At 53.4% G+C, this 17,716-nt stretch overlaps 8 protein-coding genes across 8 annotated transcripts; 4 read left to right on the top strand and 4 right to left on the bottom strand.

Annotated features, from left to right (window-relative positions):
- Positions 1-211: 211 nt before the first annotated feature.
- P168DRAFT_279511 (C2H2-type zinc finger protein) lies at positions 212-1,066 on the top strand (the record flags this gene model as incomplete). Its single annotated transcript, XM_024835793.1, has 1 exon — positions 212-1,066. One exon carries the CDS (start codon positions 212-214, stop codon positions 1,064-1,066), a length of 855 nt encoding a protein of 284 aa, XP_024696142.1.
- A 761-nt stretch (positions 1,067-1,827) lies between these two features.
- P168DRAFT_288011 (uncharacterized protein) lies at positions 1,828-2,431 on the bottom strand. Its single transcript, XM_024836698.1, has 3 exons — positions 2,129-2,431; positions 1,991-2,056; positions 1,828-1,928 (listed from the first exon to the last, which is right to left on the bottom strand). Exons 1-2 carry the CDS (start codon positions 2,332-2,334, stop codon positions 2,053-2,055), a joined length of 210 nt encoding a protein of 69 aa, XP_024696141.1. The 5' UTR covers positions 2,335-2,431; the 3' UTR covers positions 1,828-1,928; positions 1,991-2,052.
- A 2,301-nt stretch (positions 2,432-4,732) lies between these two features.
- On the top strand, positions 4,733-5,610 carry P168DRAFT_288010 (uncharacterized protein). Its single transcript, XM_024836697.1, has one exon. It carries the CDS (start codon positions 5,064-5,066, stop codon positions 5,436-5,438), a length of 375 nt encoding a protein of 124 aa, XP_024696140.1. The 5' UTR covers positions 4,733-5,063; the 3' UTR covers positions 5,439-5,610.
- Positions 5,611-7,258: 1,648 nt separating this feature from the next.
- P168DRAFT_97757 (uncharacterized protein) lies at positions 7,259-7,729 on the bottom strand. The gene has a single exon (XM_024842251.1). The coding sequence runs from the start codon at positions 7,547-7,549 to the stop codon at positions 7,304-7,306; it is 246 nt and encodes an 81-aa protein (XP_024696139.1). The 5' UTR covers positions 7,550-7,729; the 3' UTR covers positions 7,259-7,303.
- P168DRAFT_97761 (uncharacterized protein) lies at positions 7,730-10,351 on the bottom strand. Its single transcript, XM_024842252.1, has one exon. The coding sequence runs from the start codon at positions 10,007-10,009 to the stop codon at positions 7,910-7,912; it is 2,100 nt and encodes a 699-aa protein (XP_024696138.1). The 5' UTR covers positions 10,010-10,351; the 3' UTR covers positions 7,730-7,909.
- Positions 10,352-11,824: 1,473 nt separating this feature from the next.
- clf1 (putative cell cycle control protein (Cwf4)) lies at positions 11,825-14,207 on the bottom strand. The gene is made up of 2 exons (XM_024834864.1): positions 12,217-14,207; positions 11,825-12,160 (listed from the first exon to the last, which is right to left on the bottom strand). Exons 1-2 carry the CDS (start codon positions 13,999-14,001, stop codon positions 11,933-11,935), a joined length of 2,013 nt encoding a protein of 670 aa, XP_024696137.1. The 5' UTR covers positions 14,002-14,207; the 3' UTR covers positions 11,825-11,932.
- A 185-nt stretch (positions 14,208-14,392) lies between these two features.
- On the top strand, positions 14,393-16,102 carry P168DRAFT_288006 (U4/U6-U5 snRNP complex subunit PRP31). Its single transcript, XM_024836696.1, has one exon. It carries the CDS (start codon positions 14,428-14,430, stop codon positions 15,994-15,996), a length of 1,569 nt encoding a protein of 522 aa, XP_024696136.1. The 5' UTR covers positions 14,393-14,427; the 3' UTR covers positions 15,997-16,102.
- Positions 16,103-16,699: 597 nt separating this feature from the next.
- Positions 16,700-17,574, top strand: P168DRAFT_316039 (uncharacterized protein; the record flags this gene model as incomplete). The annotated part of the gene is made up of 2 exons (XM_024839954.1): positions 16,700-17,300; positions 17,405-17,574. 2 exons carry the CDS (start codon positions 16,700-16,702, stop codon positions 17,572-17,574), a joined length of 771 nt encoding a protein of 256 aa, XP_024696135.1.
- Positions 17,575-17,716: the final 142 nt, after the last annotated feature.

Genomic DNA, 17,716 nt, shown 5'->3' with positions numbered 1-17,716 from the left:
CCTTTTATTCTTTCGCCACTTCTCTCTCCGGTCTCAGACTGCAATCCCTCGCCGTGCATGTTTTTGGATTTGTCTCTCACCGGTGCGGGAGTACCTACGATCGGGTGTGTCACAGAGGGAAGGGGAATCGGACATCAACGAGGTCTTGTGGCTTGACTAACTTTCCTTTCAGCAGCTGTCTTTTCCCTCGTTGTCTCTGGGAGTGTTGGAAATGTGCTCCAAGGCGAGCCTGGTCTCCATCTTAAACAATGATGATAACCCATCATTTGCGGTTCGCTCGGCGCCTAAGATATACAGACACCATTCCAGCCCATCATATCCCTATGTGCCGGAGCAACAACTACATGCACCAGCGTCCGATGCATCCCACGGGAACACATACATCAATTCATCCGGGGCAAAACCAAGGGTGATGCGTCACCCCTTCGACCCGGTGTCCGAAGCCGCTCAACCCGCATCCCCAGGCTCGTCAGATTGCTCCTATGATTACACATCCAGCGCGGGCTCGTATTTCCATCCGACGCGCCCAGAGCCCTACACCTACCCACCCTCCGCGGCGAGGGAGCGAGAAAAACGCCTCAGCGGGAGCTCTGTCGTGGACCCGCCGTCCCCCCAGACCTCAATCAGCGGATCGAAAGAACCCATGGCACCCAAGGGCATCACTCGAAAGAACAAGTATCCCTGCCCTTTTGCCGCAAGCCACGGCTGCACGGCGACCTTTACCACCTCGGGACATGCGGCCCGACATGGCAAGAAGCACACGGGCGAGAAGAGCGTGCACTGTCCGATCTGCGATAAGGCATTTACACGCAAGGACAACATGAAACAGCACAGACGCACACATCGAACACATTCGGAGAGCATGCCAATGGGGATCGAGGGGGATAACGGGGGGAGTGGCGCTGCCTGGACGTCGCAGCAGAGCAACCCTGTTTACGGTCATCGGCGATCGATCAGTCAATCCCGGACGGACCGGCCTTCGTATGACAGCGTGGCCATGCATCCAATCCCTCCGGGTAGCAGGCATCATGAAAAGCCACGCGGGACCATATCCCCACAGGCTTGATCGACGGAGTACGGAGTGAGAAGATATGGACAGACACACCAGCATTTTTTGTTTTCTTTTCCCTTCACTTACATGTTGTTATCTTCCACGGTTTTTGTTTCGGTTAGTCATATGCGAGGGGGCAACGGCGTTCAACAAAAGGTATACCGCCCTCTCGGGGATCCAGGGTGACTGCTGTGCGGCGCCCTTTGTGTGTCATTGTGGTTTCAAACTTGGATGTTGTGATGTCTAGAATTGGATAGAACGGGATGACCCGTCGGCGGACCGCTTTGGTTTGTTTCATCCATGTACCAACGAGTTTCTTTCTTCATTTATTTGCATCTGGGGTCTCCTCCTTCCAAATCCTCCTTCCAAATATTGTGTCTGGAAAAGTTCTTTGTTATCTTTTTCCCCCTTGGTTGGCGCCACAAGCGGTTAATTAAGGTAGTCTTTGTGAGCCCGCGGACGAATGAGGACGATATGTATGTAACTATATGTACCTGTTTTCCAATGATATCTCCGATATCCTGTTAGATCTGCCGCTTAGTGAAGTACATAGGGCCGACTTCGTGAGTACGATAGTTATATCAACTTGGATTCACTCAGCTACCCGTTATTTTATATACGTTATATGACAAGTATGTCTATTAAATAACTCCAGAATACCCTGGTATAGGGTTGGGACGGTTCTATGTGGCTTGGGTGTATTTTCAAACCTTGGAATAGGTGCACAGTGTTAGCACAATTGATTCTTATCTAGTAACTATCTCGACATACTATGATACTTTCACCACCATCTCCTCCTCCTCCCTAAAATCCAACACCATCTAACCATTCCGGAGATATCCCAAATGTCCCATCTCTGTATAGTAACTGATACGGCCAAAAAAAAAGAAAAAGGTCAGCATATTACCCAGCACTCGATTGATATACTCCTATACATACCAACCACCCATGGGATTGATTTCCCTACCGCAGGGAACCTCTCAGCCCAGTAAGTCCAATCCTCATCTTCGACCGTTAGCTTTTTGTTTCTTTTTTTCTTTGTCTGTCATTGTAGACCACGAATAGAAAGCAACATACTCCTCATCACTTTGACACCAGAGTGTCTTCCACCCAGACCAGCAGGTCTCGCCGTACGTACTCTTACACTCGTCAAGACCGCCGTGCGTGCCCACCGACTGGTGCTGAGTGGATGCAACGAGTTTATACTGCGGGTCATGGCCTCTAGTCGTGCCAATCGGAGTAGAATCTTTACCGCAATTAGGCGAGGTTCCCTCCCATGGCATTTTGATCGATTATACCAGCAGTTGTCCTTGTATGCACTGGCGGCAAGGGCAAAGGAGACTAGGATCGCTCCTTGGAACTTCATGGTGCGGATGCGGGGGGTGGGTGGGTGGGGGGAATAGATCTGGAGGGTTTGTTGTGAGGTTGGCTTTGTGGGTGCGTTACACAAACCAGTTGGAGGGTAGACTGTCCAGGTTTTATATCCGGGTTGTAGAAGAGGTTTCCGAATTTTTTGATGTTGGGCTGCTTGGTAACATCGTGAAGAGATACGCAAGGGGGAGATCGTATGTAGGGATATCGAGCAAGAAGGAAATCAGATGGTAAGGCTTTCGGGGCCGACGGTATAGTTGGAATGCTGCAGAGTCCGCCATACCATTCTTAGTAGTTGATGTAGGTATATGTCGATCGTGCAGATAATCAGAAAGAAGACCGTAGATTCTCTGATTGATGGAGAGGTGGACACGTCCTGGGTAACCAGGGATGGCGTGGAATGATGCTCGTCAACTTGACCTTATTTGTAGATGCCTAATTAGCCTTTTATATTGCTCCGTTTTTCATATTTGGCTTGGAATATCTTTTCCTCTAAATACCTTCCTTTGTATGTATAATATTCTCATGATAAGCTAGATTCAAAGTAAGTAATATAAACGATATGTAACAGCTGAAGTGACCTTACTGGGTATGGTTGTCCACGTATGTACGCACTGGACAGATAGTCTTACACTCTGTCACCGTGTACATTTAGTATGTGAGATACGGTAACTATGCTAGCCTGGTTATGGAGAACATGCTATGTTCAACAGATCCTCTATTGAGAATTTCATCAGCTCCAGTAACCCTAGTCCTGGCATTTAGCACTTAAGCCACGAACACGAACAGAATAGAATACAACTAAACCCCATCAATGACACCAGAGTTTCTCAAAACAAGACCAGCAGCCGCAGCCGTAATCTGCGATGCAGTCCTCACTAGTAGCCCTATAGAGGTCATTGATATCATGGTGCTCAGTGGTTATGTAAAGAGTATCTCGCGGGTATTCGCTCCGAGTCGTGCGAAGCGCAGTAGAGTCTGTACCGCAGAAAGGTGCGGTCCCCTCCTAACGTCAATGTAGTCCTCTGTCGTAGCACTCTGCGACAGCGCCGGGGATGATGGCAAGAGCAGCTGAGATAGGTACTTGAAATTTCATGATTGGGAGGAACTGGTCTGATATTTGTTTTCAGGTTGTCTGTAAGATTGAAGGTGTGAGAATTGTGCGTGTGCTACATATCAGTTGGAGGCTAGAAAGACCGGGTTTCATATCCCGTTTATGATAGAATCCCGAGGTCTTCGAGATTGAAATAGTTGAGTCGATAGCATAGCAACTAGCAAGTGGGGAGCAAAGGGGTGGCCAGTGGCCACATCCCGGTATCCAGGGCTGGCATGGCGGGATGTTCATCAGCTTGACTATCTTGGAGATTGTACTGCTCCGCTCTCTCAGCTTTGGCTTTGAGGCTTTCTTTTCTTTCGAATAGCTCAGTTTTGGATGTATGATACGCTCATACTAAGCCAATAATGACTATTCCCTGGAAGAATTACGTCTCTCGTTCTGGGTGGATATGTACTTCCAATCCGCTCTTCACTTCGTTTTACCTAGTTGGAGCTGGAAGGTGGATAGGACGAGGGTGAAAACAGCTGAATAGAAATCAAGAATCAATAAGGAGTTATATCCATAAGTCCTGTTAGTTGCATTCTAACTGCCCCCGAATGTCCCTTGTTGTATATATCTACATTTTTTTGGGAATGGATATACAGAAGTGGCAATCTATATTATACCCATGGTTTTGGATTCACTATATGAAGTGGTACATCCCTCGGCACAGAACGAAGAGAGCATATCAAATTGTGACTCCCGGTGGCAATTTCTTCACCATCGTGGGGAGCATCGGAGATTGGCCCCACTAGATGCGATCGATCTCCGATCCTATCGAGTCTGTGCATCTGGTCGATCAAAGCGTCGGATATTGAATCCCGTTGACAAGTTGACAGCCCCTTTGATGTTGATTCGAATTCAAGTCTTAGCCAAGCTGAACAAAGCAAGAACAGGACGAACCATGGAACTGGCCGGGAGGGACCGAGAATACCAGAGATCCATTGTAGTATAGTAGAGGATAAGACTGGATCAGGCACCCACTGTACCGAACACCCTCCCAGTTTGGTCGACATAGTCGAGATGTCCCATATGGACTCCTTTTTGATATTCCTCTGTCGACCTTCTTCCTCTCAACCCGAATCCCAGTGATCTCTGTGTTTCTGCTGCAGGATGATGTCAGTGTCCTCCTGGTTTTGCTTAGGTAAGGGATCAGAACCCATCTGTCTGGCCATCCAGTGAGGCGACATCACGACGATTCAACCAATTCCAGTGGAGAGATCGGCCGTGGGGCTGCAATCAATCAGAGCAGCTGAATCTCTCAACGAGGAAGCTGATAGCTGCAGTGTGGCACTGGTGAGCTGCAGTCCAGCCATACGTCACCTGCGCGTGCCCCGCCTTTGCGTTGTCTCGCCTCGTTTCGCCTACTTCTGCGCCACTTCTTTTTCTTTTTCTTCTCTCTCTCATCAGTATCTCGATCTTTTTATAACTATCTCTTTCCCTTTCCTATCTCGACACTCAGATCTATCTTCACTCGACCAGACACCCCATTATCTCATGCTCTTTCCACTCGCTTAGCTCCGACTCAACCACACCAACCTCGTCATGGCGTACTATGGCGAACCCCCCTACTACCAGCCTCCCCGGGATCGCCACGCCCGTCCTGACTATCCGGAAGACCCTTATCATTACAGCAGCAAACCGCACAGCGGAAGTCACCATGGTCTAGACGTGGTCCCTCGAGCTGACAGCCTCGAGTCCTACGACACAAGATCCCGTGACTACCCCTCAGGTGACTATGGATACGAGTATGGCTACGGCCATCCTCCTCATTCTCGACGATCCAGGGTCGCCACCGCCCCGGAGAGCGCCCGTCGCGCCCATTCCCTAGAGGGCCGCGGTTACTATGAGGGCTCGGATTATTCGCATCGTCCGCGCCACAAACACCGAACAAAACACCACGGTAGTCGACGTGCGTAACACTAGTCCAGTTAATGTTTAGCCAACTTTCATGTTGACCCTCTCCAGATCACAAGCATTCCACTCGGTCCCCGTCCAGCAGTCGCTCCCCGCCCCCGCGACGCCTCAAGTCCGTCTCCGGACGCGATAGCTCTCGCAGTCGCCGTTCCCACAAGTCCTACTCATACTCGCCGTCCCCGACGCGGCGCGGAGGCGGTCATCACAAGAGGGACAAAAGCGAGCAGCGCGTTACGCAAGCCGTCCGCGCCGCCGTGACAGCCGGCGCCATCGAGGCCTTCCGACTGCGCAAGGACCCCGGCGAGTGGACAGGTGACAAAGGACGCCGCATTTTAACGGCAGCCATCACAGCGGGTGGCACCGATGGACTAGTCGACCGGAATCCGTCGAAGCATTCCAAGCGCCACATCGTCGAGTCCACCCTCGCCGGTCTCGCCGCAAACCACTTCGTCAACGGATCCCGATCCAAATCCCGGTCGCGGTCCAAGTCCCGCGGCCGTGGAGGTAACCATGACAAAGCGAAGAAAGTCGCAGCGACAGGCGCCTTAGTTGCCGCGGGCAAGGAGGCGTATGACCGCTTCCGGTCGAAGTCCCGTCCCCGGGGCCGATCCGTCTCGCGCGACAGCTACGATTTCCGGGGGTCGCCGGACCGTCGTCCTCGCCAGCGGAGCCGGAGCGTGACTGATTACATTAACAAGGGCATAGCGGCGCTTGGTCTTTCGGACAACAGCCACGGACATGGAGGTCACAAGAGCGGGCGTCATAAGTCATCTCGCTACAGCGATTACTCGGACGAGGACCCCTATTACTACAGTGACTATGACACTCGAAGCCGTGGCAGTACCCGGCGATCCCGGCATTCTAAAGACGTAGGTGACTGTTCCATCCTCTTCTAAAACATGAATCTGACCCAAAACAGTACCGATGAGCAAAGCAACAAAGACGCCCGACCAGGGGACCGCGCTGCCCAAAATCCCCACGGTAGCGTGGAAAAGTACAGCGAATATGCCCAGGTGGTGAAAGAAAAGCATCCATATGTCTTTCTCTGGTTTGCGGTTCACTGTATGGCTCACCGGATGATATCGAGGAGGATTCATCCTATCCTGTTTTCCTCTTCCACGGTATATCACAACGGGGAAGAAATCGGGGGAACCCCCTGTCACGGGCTACCAATGACTGGATGATTTTCTGCTCTCATATTTTTCTTTTCTCTTTCGTATATCTATGTCTTGACGATTAATGAATGAACGAATGAATGAATAACTGGATGACAATCTTGATGATCCCCTTCTGTTAGTAGTTAGTAGTCAGTAGTTAGTAGTCAGTAGTTAGTAGTCAGTAGTCAGTAGCTGTTTATATACCTACAACCTTACCTATCATCCATAGAATCCAATCCAAACAAGAATCATACACCCGATCTCTGATATTCATCATACCAACCTCCCCAAAAGAAAAGAAAAAAAAAAATCAAATCAAATCAAAAACCTAGTAAAAACCCCATCCCCTCACGAAGCTTGTTCTACTATGCTGCTGTTTACGCTTCCAAAGCAAGAACTCATAATCCTCAGTATGATTTGGTTGTTTATATCTGTATATTGCATCACGCTCGGTACTCTATATATTATATCACGTTCAGTACGTGGATATATATATATGCGTCACTGAGATAACACGTATTACACACTACGCGAGGGAGGAAGAGAGAGGACGAGTGAATGGTAAGAGAAATCCATATTGGATTATAGAGAGCATGTATGTATGCAAGCATGCATGCATGCGACTCTTTGAATAGATAGATAGGTGGGTAGATGATACGTAGGTCAATAGGATCCAAGTAGAAAGTAAGCAAGTGAAGTATGTAAGACTGCCTACCTACCTACCTGCCTACTACTGCCACCACCACCACCACCCCACTCTTCACATTCACGCTCCCCCCAGCAAAAAGAAAAGAAAAGAAAAAGCACCAAAGAATCTATGTACAAGACCAACCCATCAAAACGCGCAAACACCATACGCGCCCAAACCCCCCAGATAGATGACACAAAACAAAACAAAATGAGACAAGACAGACAAATAGGGGAATAATGTACGGTGTGTATGAGTATGATATGCATGCATGCATGTATGTGTGTATGCGCGGAGAAATGCAGCGGAGAGGATATATGTCGCTGGCTGAAGGAATGGAATAACCGGACCGAATCAAATACAAAAAAAAAGCACAATGAGGGAATAGAAGAGAACGCTTCAACGTTCTACTGGTAGAGGTGAGGTGGAAAGGTACATGGGGAAACAGGAAAATGCAGCTAGCTGTACATCCGTCGTGGAGGAAGAAAACTTTTTTGCCGTTCGTTCGGATTGTTGATGGTGGGTATTGGTAGTACCCGAGTTGTAAGGAGGGAGGGATGTACAATCGGTATCGATTGTCGCCTTTTGTGGCTAGTGTACGTCTCTATCGCGGGGAAAGAGAGACATGGTTATCGCTCGGCATGCAGGTTCAGCCAGCTCATATCGGTGTTCTGTTTTCGCGTCGGGAGCGGCTCAAGGGTATCGGGGATGACGACGCTGGAACCCCGCGTGTTGGTACTCGCGCGCACGCTGTCGTGACGCCGATAGTCGCTCACAGACGGTGCCGTAGAGGGAAGGTTGCTGCTGCTCGGGTTGTACACACTGGCGGTGTAGGTGCTGCTCGCCGGGCGGGCGAGCCAGCTGCGCTGCTGCGGCCAGTGGGAGTCGCGGTCCTGGTCGTAGTCGTCGGAGGCAAGGCTGATGGAGTCTGCGCTCGAGATGCGAGCCGACTGGCTCTCGGGGATGGCGATGTGGTTCCCGGACGGGTGTTCGGTGGTGGGACTGCCAGTGGGCACGCGGCCCAACGGCTTGGGTCCTTCGAGGAACCCGAAATTCAACGGGGTGAGCGAGGCCGTGGGCCATGTGCTCTGTCGGTTGTCTGCGCTGGCGGGGTTCATACTCTTGGGCGCCTGCGTTGGCTGCGTGTCCACCAGACTGGCGGTGTCGTTGTCCTGAAAGTACCGGGCCCAGCCCTCGTCAGTCCTCCGATCGCCCGGTTGCCCCCCGCGGGCGGGGCCGCGCGAGTTCTCCTGGGCGGGCGGGGCCGTGGCCATGGCTGCCAACGGGCTCGACTTCATGGGTGGTTGGCGGTTCTGCTGCATTGAGGGGCGACCCCCGGCGGGGCGCGGCGATTTTTCGTCCCCGACGTTGCCGGAGAAGATGGCGAGGGAGTCGACCGACGAGGCGCCTACGGGAGCGGGGCTGTGCGCCATGGGGTAGGCCGACCGGGTCAGGGGCTCCACCCCCTGGTCTTGGAAGCTGAGGCGGTCCTTGTCGCCGGCACCCCCGTGGCCCTGGGCCGCTCGCTTCCGGCTATCCTTCTTGCGCTTCAGCAAGAAGAGGATGATCAGGAGGATGGCTGCGACGCCCAGGATGCTGCCCAGCGTGGCGCCGACGATCGTCCCGACATCGCTGCCGCCGTCCTCCGACGCGGAGTCGCCGCTGGCCGCGCTGCTCTCCGACGGGTCATTCGTGGCGGTCGCCGACGGCGAATCGGAGGACATCGTGTGGAGAATCTGCTGCTCGGACTGGTCGCCGTAAAAGAGCCGCGTGGCATTGAGCCAGCCGTTGGCGGTTTGGTTGAAGATGGACAGGGACTCGGAGCCGTCGCCGCTGGAGAAGACCACCAGCCCGTGGTCGCCCTGAGCCATGGAGTACTGCTCCCGCGAGGTAGAGGAGGCAAGTTCGTCGTTGTAGGCGGGGAACTTCAGGGATTCGTCCCGCCGGTCCTTCTTGGCGGGTTCTCCGACCTTTTTGGCGGGCCGTGCCGGTCGACCGCCCGGAAGGGCCAGGGCCAGACTGGTGACGGTGTTGGGGGCGACGCTCAAGTCAAAGACCTCGAGGACCTTGCTCCCATCCGCTCCACGCATGAGGAGACACTCGACGTGGTCGGGAAGTTCATCGGCGAGGGTGACGGGGGATTTGTGCCAGCCGCCCTTGGGTTCGAAGAGATGGACGCCTTTCGGGGTGGTGTCCCCACCGATCAGGGCGGCTTGGCGGTCGCTCCAGGGGACGAGCACGGGGGAGACAGACGGAGGGGCGCCCTGGGAGGTGTAGGCCAAGACGCCGTAAGGAGCGGTGGTTTGGATGACGAAGGTATCGGAGGATCCGACGGATGAATCGTCCTGGTGGCCGCCGTAGACGAGGATCGAGTCGGATGCTTTGAGGGAGACGACGCGGTGATGGGTGCGGTTGGCCATGTTCGTGCGGGCGGATTGAATGGAATGCCATTTCTTATCCTGGAAGGAGTAACGTTGCAGACCGGATGGGTCGTCCTCGGGGGTGGAGCCACCGACTACGTAGAGGGCCTGGTGGTCGGGGTCACCGTCGACGGGGGCCTTGATACAGGCGGCATTGGAGACGGGCTCTCCCATGTGCAGCTTGGTCCAGGTGCCATTGCGTTCGAGGGGGATGGAGGCGAAGCCTTTGGCGGAGTAGGTGTAGAGCGTGTTGTCGTGAACGATGGAACAATGGTCCTCTAATTCCACCGGGGGTTTGGGGACAAGCATATCGAAAGGGGGGAAGGGGGGGAGAAGACAAGGAGGTGCTTCAAGGATACCAGCCGAAGACAGATAGGGGAAAACCAGCCGCCAGGGGCAAGAAAGCGGGCGGAAGGGCGGCGAGGAAAGCAAGATGACTGCCAGAGCACTATCTCATGGTCGGGGGACGAGGTTGAGGGCAACAGGGCGCAAGAAGGATTGGATGACAGGGTGGTCAATGGCGCGGGGCGTTGAGTGCACGAGGAATGTTCAACTCGAACAAGGTGGTAGAGAAAATAGAGATAAAAAAAAACGATTGAATCAGGTCGAATGATACAAAAGAATGGCAGTCTAGACTAGTGTTAGAGCTTGACTCGGAGCAAGGCACTGAGCAATCCAGATCAACAAAGGAATGTGGTGAACGACAGGCAGCACGATGTCAAATCGGCGAGAACGTGACAGAGGGAGAGAAGATGAGCCTCGTGTGGATTCGAGAAGAATCGAAGGAGAGCAGAAGAGAAGAAGAAAGAAAGGGAAAAGAAGTAAAGTCAGGGTGAATCAGGAGAGGCAGGAGAAGCCGTGAGAAATGAGGGTATAGTGGCAGATGAAACGACGGAGGACAGCTTGGACCATGCAGGGTGGATTTCGCTCGGGTAAACTCACAGAAACTTCTTCTTCTTTCGACTTGTTGGGTTAGACTCGGAGAATTGAAGAAGATGACGAAGGAATGGGAGTGGGAATGGGTATGTAGGGGGAAAAGAAAGACAAGAGGGAAGGACTTGACAGCGCACGGAGTGTCCAGCACGTTTGAGGATGAAGTGGAGAGAGAGAGAGAGAGAGAGAGAGAAGAGAAGAAGAGAAGAGGAGAATGAGAACGAAAGACGAGAATGGAGAAAGTCAGAGAGAGAGAGAGAGAGAGAGAGAAACCTCAGGCTAGTGGGTTAGTCTCCCCTGGTCTGACACTAGGAAGAATGAGCCGGAGAAAAAAAAGAGGGGGTCTGTTTTGCATGGGGAGATTCCCTGGATGATGTCGATGTTGAGGTTGATCTGGATTGTTGATTGTGGTTTCGTGTCCTTACGTGAAAGGGAGGTTTGTTCGCTGCAAGGGATTCTTCTTGAGGTTGATGTTGATGTTATTCTCTTCCTATACTACTCTCCATCCATCAAGGTGTTTTGTCCTGTTCAGATTCGGTACTGTGAAGGTGTAATTACAATACAGTTTCAGGGGTAAGTGAGAAAAAGCCATCAGGTTTTCCACCTCCGCCCCACCCCTCCATCCTCAAGAACCACCGATGTCAAAATGATAAACGAGAGAAAAGGAAGAAAGGGGAAAAGAAAGGCAAAGGACGAACGTGGGAATGTCGATCCAGAGGAAAATCCCCAAATTCTGGGATGGATGGGTGGGGCTTCCAGGAACAGCTCCATGGTTTTTGACCGTTGAGGGAATGATGTTTGTTGTTCTGTGATGTGATGGGATGGAGACGCAGGTGATCATTACTGTATGTTACCATTCTGTATTCTAACGTCATATCTTGACTTCATTCTCATAGGTTTGGGTCTCATACTTATTGAGTTGATCCATAATATTTAGATTCATTCGGTCGCGAGTATCAGGTACCAAGGCCAAAGTGTCATGATATCTCTCGTAGCGAGTGGTTATATGGTCCTGGTTCATGAACGTATAATATAGAATAATATAGTCTCAGTCTGACTCTATCACAAACACCCCACAACCAATGGGAAGACGCGTCGAGGCGAGTATACGCCATCGAGCATGGATATGTCTGGAATAGAGGGCGAAAATATACATCGATCTATTCCTTCATCCGAGACTCCATAATACAGGTCAATATATAATATATTCGGTACCTCTCTCCGTTCACCGATCATATAGTCAAATAGTACTCATGTAATAGACTAATATAACTATAACCATGACCATAATAACATAATCTACTGCTGCTGCTTCCACTTGTGCGCCGTCTGCAACAGCTTCGACAGATTCGCCGCCGACTTGTCGTCCGCCGGGAACACATAGTCCATGTACTCCTCGTACCGGTCGTCGTCCAACTTGCGACGCTTCTTGACCCGACGCGGCATCTGCTTCTCGATCTGTTCGATCTCCTCCGGTGATCCGTGCGCGTGCTCGAACGACCGCCATGCGTTGAGCAGTTCGACGCGCTATGAACCGTTAGCAAAAGCCACATAATACAACCGCAGGGGAGTAATGGACTAACCTCTTCCTTGAGCTCCTTCTCCTTGAATACCCGGTGCGCCCGCTCGAACACGCTCCGCGCACGACGCTTGGCGTCCTCGCTCACCGGCCGCTCTTCCTCCTCCTCTTCTTCCTCCTCCTCCTCGTCCGGCACGTTGATCTCGAACCGCGCGTAGTTGATCCACACCTTGACGTGGTCCGTCTTCTGTAGCAGACGCTCGTAGAGCGATCGCACCTGGTCGTACTCCCCTTCGTACTCCTCAAAGTCAATGTAAGCCTTCCACACCAGCTCGGGCATATCCAGACTCGGCTGCTCGATCGCCAGCTCGAAGATACCCCTCGCACGGTCGGTATCATCCAGGCCCCGCTCCAGCTCCGCGTACTGGATCCACGACTGGCTGTTGGACGCGTTCCACTCGATCTGCTTCTCGTACAGCGTCCGGCACCGCAGGAACTCAAACAGCTGTCGCTCCAGCTCGATGTAGCCCCGGAACAGCTTGTCCTTGGGACACATCCCGATCGCCTGGCCCAGCGTCTTCCGCGCCGCCGCCAGCTCCATCTGCCGAATCTCGAACTGCGCCTTTAGCAGCCAGATCTTGGCGAACGTGAACTTCTTGTGAGGGATGAGCTTCAGGCACTCGTTGTAAATCTGGCGCGCGCGGTCGCTGTCCTTGGCTTCCAGTTCTTCCCAGATGGCGTAGAACACCCAGAGGTAGATGTACCGTCGCCAGTGGCGTTTCTCCTGCGACGGCGGAACCTGCGCGATCGCGCGCTCGTACACCTCCCGCACCTTCTCGGGGTCGCCCGACGTCTCTTCTAACCGGGCAAAGTCGAACCAGATGTCGTAGTTCCGCGGGCTCTCCTTGAGCTGCTCCTCGTACTGCACGCGGCGCTTGTTGAGAATGACGTCCTCCACGCCTTCCCGGTCGCCGAACTGCTTCTCGAACGTCGTGTACGCCTTGTGCAGTGTGATGGCCTTGGACCGCGGGAGTCGGTCCAGGGCGTATTTGTAGATCGCGCGCGCACGCTCATACTCCTTCAGCTTGGCCTCGAACTTGGCGTACGAGATAAAGAGCTTCTCATCCATAAAATCCTCTCCCAGCGTCTCGATCGCCGCGCCGTACACCTCTCGGACCAAATCGCTCGTCCCATTCTCCTCCTCAAACCGAGCCCACTTGATCCAGTTCCTCGGCTCCGGGTGAACAATCGTAAACCGCTGGAAGATGCCCCGCGCGCGTTCGAACTCGCTGTACCGCTTCTCAAGCTTGATGTACGCGCTCCAGGCGCCCTCATCCGGCTCCCACGACATCCACCGCTCAAACACCTGGCGTGTCCCGGGAATATTGCCCAGCGTCTCCTCCATATAAACATACTTATACCAGAGCTTATCAACTCTCGGCAAAATAGTCACCGCACGGTCGAGCAAATTCCTCGCATGGTTGATATTACGATTCCGCATCTCCGACTCGATATACCGAATCCACAGAATCACCGACGTCGGGTTGACGTCCAGCGCGCGCTCGAAGATGGAGCGGGCGCGGCGGAATTCCTTCTGCTCCAGTTCCCACGCCGCATAGCGCATCCAGTTGTTCAGGTTGATCCGGTTGCGCCGCACATAATCCTCGAAGTCCTTTCTCTTCCGCCCCTGGTATTCGTGCAGTTCTTCCAGGTCCGCGAATCGCTGTGTCGGCGCTTCCAGCGCGGGCTCTTGCCGGTCCACGGCCTCCCGGAGCAGCTGCTCCGCGGAGATCTGGATCGGCGCCGCGGCCTTGTTCTTGACCCTCGGGGGGCCGCGTGACGCCTCCATGGTGTGGGAGTGATCGAGTGGTCGGTATACTGGGGTTGTGGTTATCGGCGCCGCGGCCTGGCGTGAGGAATCTGTGATGGATTAAACGTGTGACAATCGTACTCTCATTGAACACAAATTCACAATGGCAAATTGTATTATGATCTTTAAACAGATGCCCGGAATGAGATTCCCAAGCCAGAGTTGGTCTGGGTTGTGGAGGTCGAACTGACGTCTGGTGTTCGCATTGCCAAAAGTTCGGACAGGCTGCGCAGTTGGCAGATCGCGCCACCCGAGCCAGCTCTCACCGCCCTAGCCTAACCAGGTTAGTGACTGGTGACTAAGCAGATTCCTGACGACTGATCCATCTCCAAAATTCTCCAATTTGGTCTCTCCCACTTCACATCGCAAAAGTCATACACTGGACGCATCTCGCTGTGGTCCAAAATGTCTACCGCGGAAGAACTGCTGAGAGATTTCGAAGATGACGAGGAGGATTTGCAGGAGGGAGAGGGACAGGGTCTGGAAGACCATGTGGACGAAGAGGAGCAATACCACCAGCAGCAGCAGCAGCAGGCTGCGCCGGCAGAGAGGAACGAGTTCGACGTCGCCGTATCGACCGGAGACGAATTGACCCGGCTACACAAGGTCCTACGCGATCACTACTCGATCAGATTTCCCGAGCTCGAAACTCTAGTCACGAACCCCATCGACTACGCTAAGACGGTTGCGATTCTCAAGAATGGCCCGCTGAACGATATCAAGGCCCTGTCGTCCTCATCCGACAACATGGTGGGCGTGCCTCTCAAGTCAGTACTGGACGGCCCGTCCTTGATGGTGGTCACCGTGGAGGGAACTACAACGCGAGGGCGCGAGATGACCGAGTCCGAGCTGAAGCTGGTGCTCGACACGTGCGAACGGATTTTGAAGCTCGACCGGGAGCGGACGGCCCTTACGGAAAGCATCCAGTCGCGCATGAGTCAGATTGCGCCCAACCTGGCGGCCTTGATCGGCCCCGAAACGGCCGCTCAGTTCCTCAATCAGACGGGTGGGCTGCGCGAGCTGGCCAAGATCCCTGCGTGCAACCTGGCTGCGCAAGGCTCAAAGAGGACGGAAGGCCTTGGGTTTGCGAACATCGGCATCCGATCTAAGGGTTTCCTTTACAACTCGCCCATGATACAAGACATTCCGGACGACCTGAAGCGACAGGCTATCCGCATCGTTTCAGCCAAGATGGTACTCGCCACCCGGGCGGACGTGTCGAAATACAGCCCAGAAGGCACATTGGGAGAGGACTTGAAGCAACAGTGCTTTCAGCGCCTCGAGAAACTGACAGAACCCCCTCCAAACGCCAACGCCAAGGCCCTCCCCACACCGGACGACAAGCCGTCGCGAAAGAGAGGCGGACGCAGAGCCCGAACGGCCAAGGAAGCCGTCGCCATGACTGAGCTCCGCAAAGCCCAGAACCGCGTCGCATTCGGCAAGGAAGAAGCAGAGGTCGGATACGGCGCCGGCGAAGGAACAGTTGGCCTGGGCATGCTGGGCCAGCAAGACGACGGACGAATCCGAGCGACCCAGATCGACCAGCGGACGCGCGCCAAGCTCAGCAAATCCAACAAAGGATGGGGCACCGCCACCCCTGCCAGCGGTACCGCTTCGTCGCTGCGCGGATTCAGCTCCGGGGCGGCGGGCACCGCTAGCGTTCTGCAAGCTAGGGGCCTTCGCACCTCTGGGATTGGCACTTCGCTGGGCGGCTCCGGCACGGCGAGTACGATCGCGTTCACTCCTGTGCAGGGCCTTGAGCTCGTCGACCCCAACGTGCAGGCTGAACTAAGCCGGAAGCGCAAGGCTGAGGAGGATAGGTGGTTCAAGTCGGGTACGTTCACGCAGGTCGGCGGCCAGAATGGCGGCAACCGGGGAGAAAGCGGAGGTTTCAAGGTACCGGCGCTGCCTCCGAAGAAGAAGGTTGACACTGGTGAGGGCAAGATGGGACCGCCTGCACCGCCGTCCAAGTGATCTTCCATCTGTTATGTTGAGCATCTGAGGCGTTTGGTTTCCTTCTTTCCTTTCTTTTTATTTCCTCTCTTTCGCAGAATAGCATGATACCATCGATCAATTTATATACTACTATAATCAGTATACTCAATAGCTTGAAAGCCTCGAGTGATAACCGAACAGTAATCTAGTTGAACCACTCTGGGAATAAGCAATTTCCAAGCATATCCCAATCCATGGTTCAAGTCCAACAACCGAACCCAGTAAAGTAAACCAACCCTTGATGGCGTGCTAACACTCCAAACACGGCCAGTCAATCTAAGATCAATTCAAGCACGAAAGAAAACCCAGTTCTGGCTAATTTGCACGTCACTTTCTCCTCCACATCTGGACCATCTTATAGCAGTGACTTGATCTCCATCGCCGACACGGCGATGGGGGCGTCGGCAATCCTTCGGGGGGAGGATTACGCTGAAAGCCGGCCCGGTGTCGCCACTGAAGACCCGGTCATTTGGACGCGTAATTGCGTGCTTGTCGGGGGAATTTGCACACTGCCCAGGGTATCTCCTACAGGGTTCTTTGGGCAGCATATATAGATAGTACCTATAGACTTGTTCTCTCTTCTTTCCTCCTTTCTAATAGTTTACGCCGTCTTAAAAAGAAAAGAAAAGAAAAGAAAAGACGAGCTCAATCCCGTACAACACCGTTTAGGGCTGAGATAGAGATGGCTCCGCAAATAGGCAAGCCCGTCTTCACGGCAGAAGAAGCGCAACCACACTCCGTCGCGCATCAAGATACAATTACAAGACAACCAACCCTACATCACCACGCGCAAGTCACATCGGATGCCGACGCCCTCAAGTTCAACGCAGCGGCGTCCACCCAGCTGCATTTCACCCACGACCCTACTCAACCCACCGCACCAGACAGCGACAACGACGAACAGCAACTCATCATCTCTCCCTACAACGACAAGCACCACCTCCTCGACCTGCACACGCTAGACACGCCAAACCAACTCCTCGCACTGGCACTCACTTTGCTAAAGCCCATACGGCCCGACTACGCCACGGCGCCATACACGGAGTCCTTCAACTGGGACGCGGTGTTCGACTTCCTGCGCGACTTGGCCCGCGCGACAGGCCATCACTGGAAAGAGCAAGATTTCTACGTCGTCGAGTTCCGGTCTTGTCTGCGAGAGGATGCGGACCCCGTTGCGCTGCATGAGCTGGACGCGTGGTCGTTGCAGGAGGCAGTTGAGAGTGGGGGGTTGTTGAAGTATTGGTTTGGGACGAAGAATGGGAAGAAGGAGAATCTTGCGACTTGTATGTCTTTCCCCTCCCTTCTTTTTTCCCCCTCGCGTTCTCTTGAGAGTTGGTATTTTGGTGGGTGGTGTTGGATTGAATCACTGACTGACGATGTCTTGTAGGTGTCTGGCGAAGTCGGGAAGATGCACGGCTTGGAGGAGCTGGTCCATGGCATAAGCGGGCTCGAGGAGCTGCGCGGGATCTGTATGAGCGGATTAACTTCACGACGATGCGGCTTATTGTGGGGGATGAGGTTGGGTCATGGGCGATCACCGAGTGGGTGGATGAATAGACTATGGTGGTAGGTGTTTGGAGTTCTTATTGGCCTGCTTTTAGTGTTTCGCAATGTTTTGATCTGCGTCTGCTTTGGATAGAGATAGATCACGATGGTTAGATTAGAGTGAGCAACAATGATACCCTGGTTGCATCTGGGT

This window comes from Aspergillus campestris (assembly GCF_002847485.1).
Source record: "Aspergillus campestris IBT 28561 chromosome Unknown P168scaffold_2, whole genome shotgun sequence".
Lineage (NCBI taxonomy): Eukaryota > Fungi > Ascomycota > Eurotiomycetes > Eurotiales > Aspergillaceae > Aspergillus > Aspergillus campestris.
Note: the sequence above shows the minus strand (reverse complement) of the source record. Positions and strands in the feature narration are given on the sequence as shown.

Excerpts from the sequence above, each read along its gene's own strand:
- P168DRAFT_288010 (XM_024836697.1), top strand. The coding sequence starts at position 5,064 with ATGGCGTACTATGGCGAACCCCCCTACTACCAGCCTCCCCGGGATCGC.
- P168DRAFT_288006 (XM_024836696.1), top strand. The coding sequence starts at position 14,428 with ATGTCTACCGCGGAAGAACTGCTGAGAGATTTCGAAGATGACGAGGAG.
- P168DRAFT_97761 (XM_024842252.1), bottom strand. The coding sequence starts at position 10,009 with ATGCTTGTCCCCAAACCCCCGGTGGAATTAGAGGACCATTGTTCCATC.
- clf1 (XM_024834864.1), bottom strand. The coding sequence starts at position 14,001 with ATGGAGGCGTCACGCGGCCCCCCGAGGGTCAAGAACAAGGCCGCGGCG. Across the intron at positions 12,161-12,216 it reads AGAAGGAGCTCAAGGAAGAG|CGCGTCGAACTGCTCAACGC; the intron begins GTTAGTCCATTA and ends AACGGTTCATAG.
- P168DRAFT_288011 (XM_024836698.1), bottom strand. The coding sequence starts at position 2,334 with ATGCCATGGGAGGGAACCTCGCCTAATTGCGGTAAAGATTCTACTCCG.
- P168DRAFT_97757 (XM_024842251.1), bottom strand. The coding sequence starts at position 7,549 with ATGCATATCATACTCATACACACCGTACATTATTCCCCTATTTGTCTG.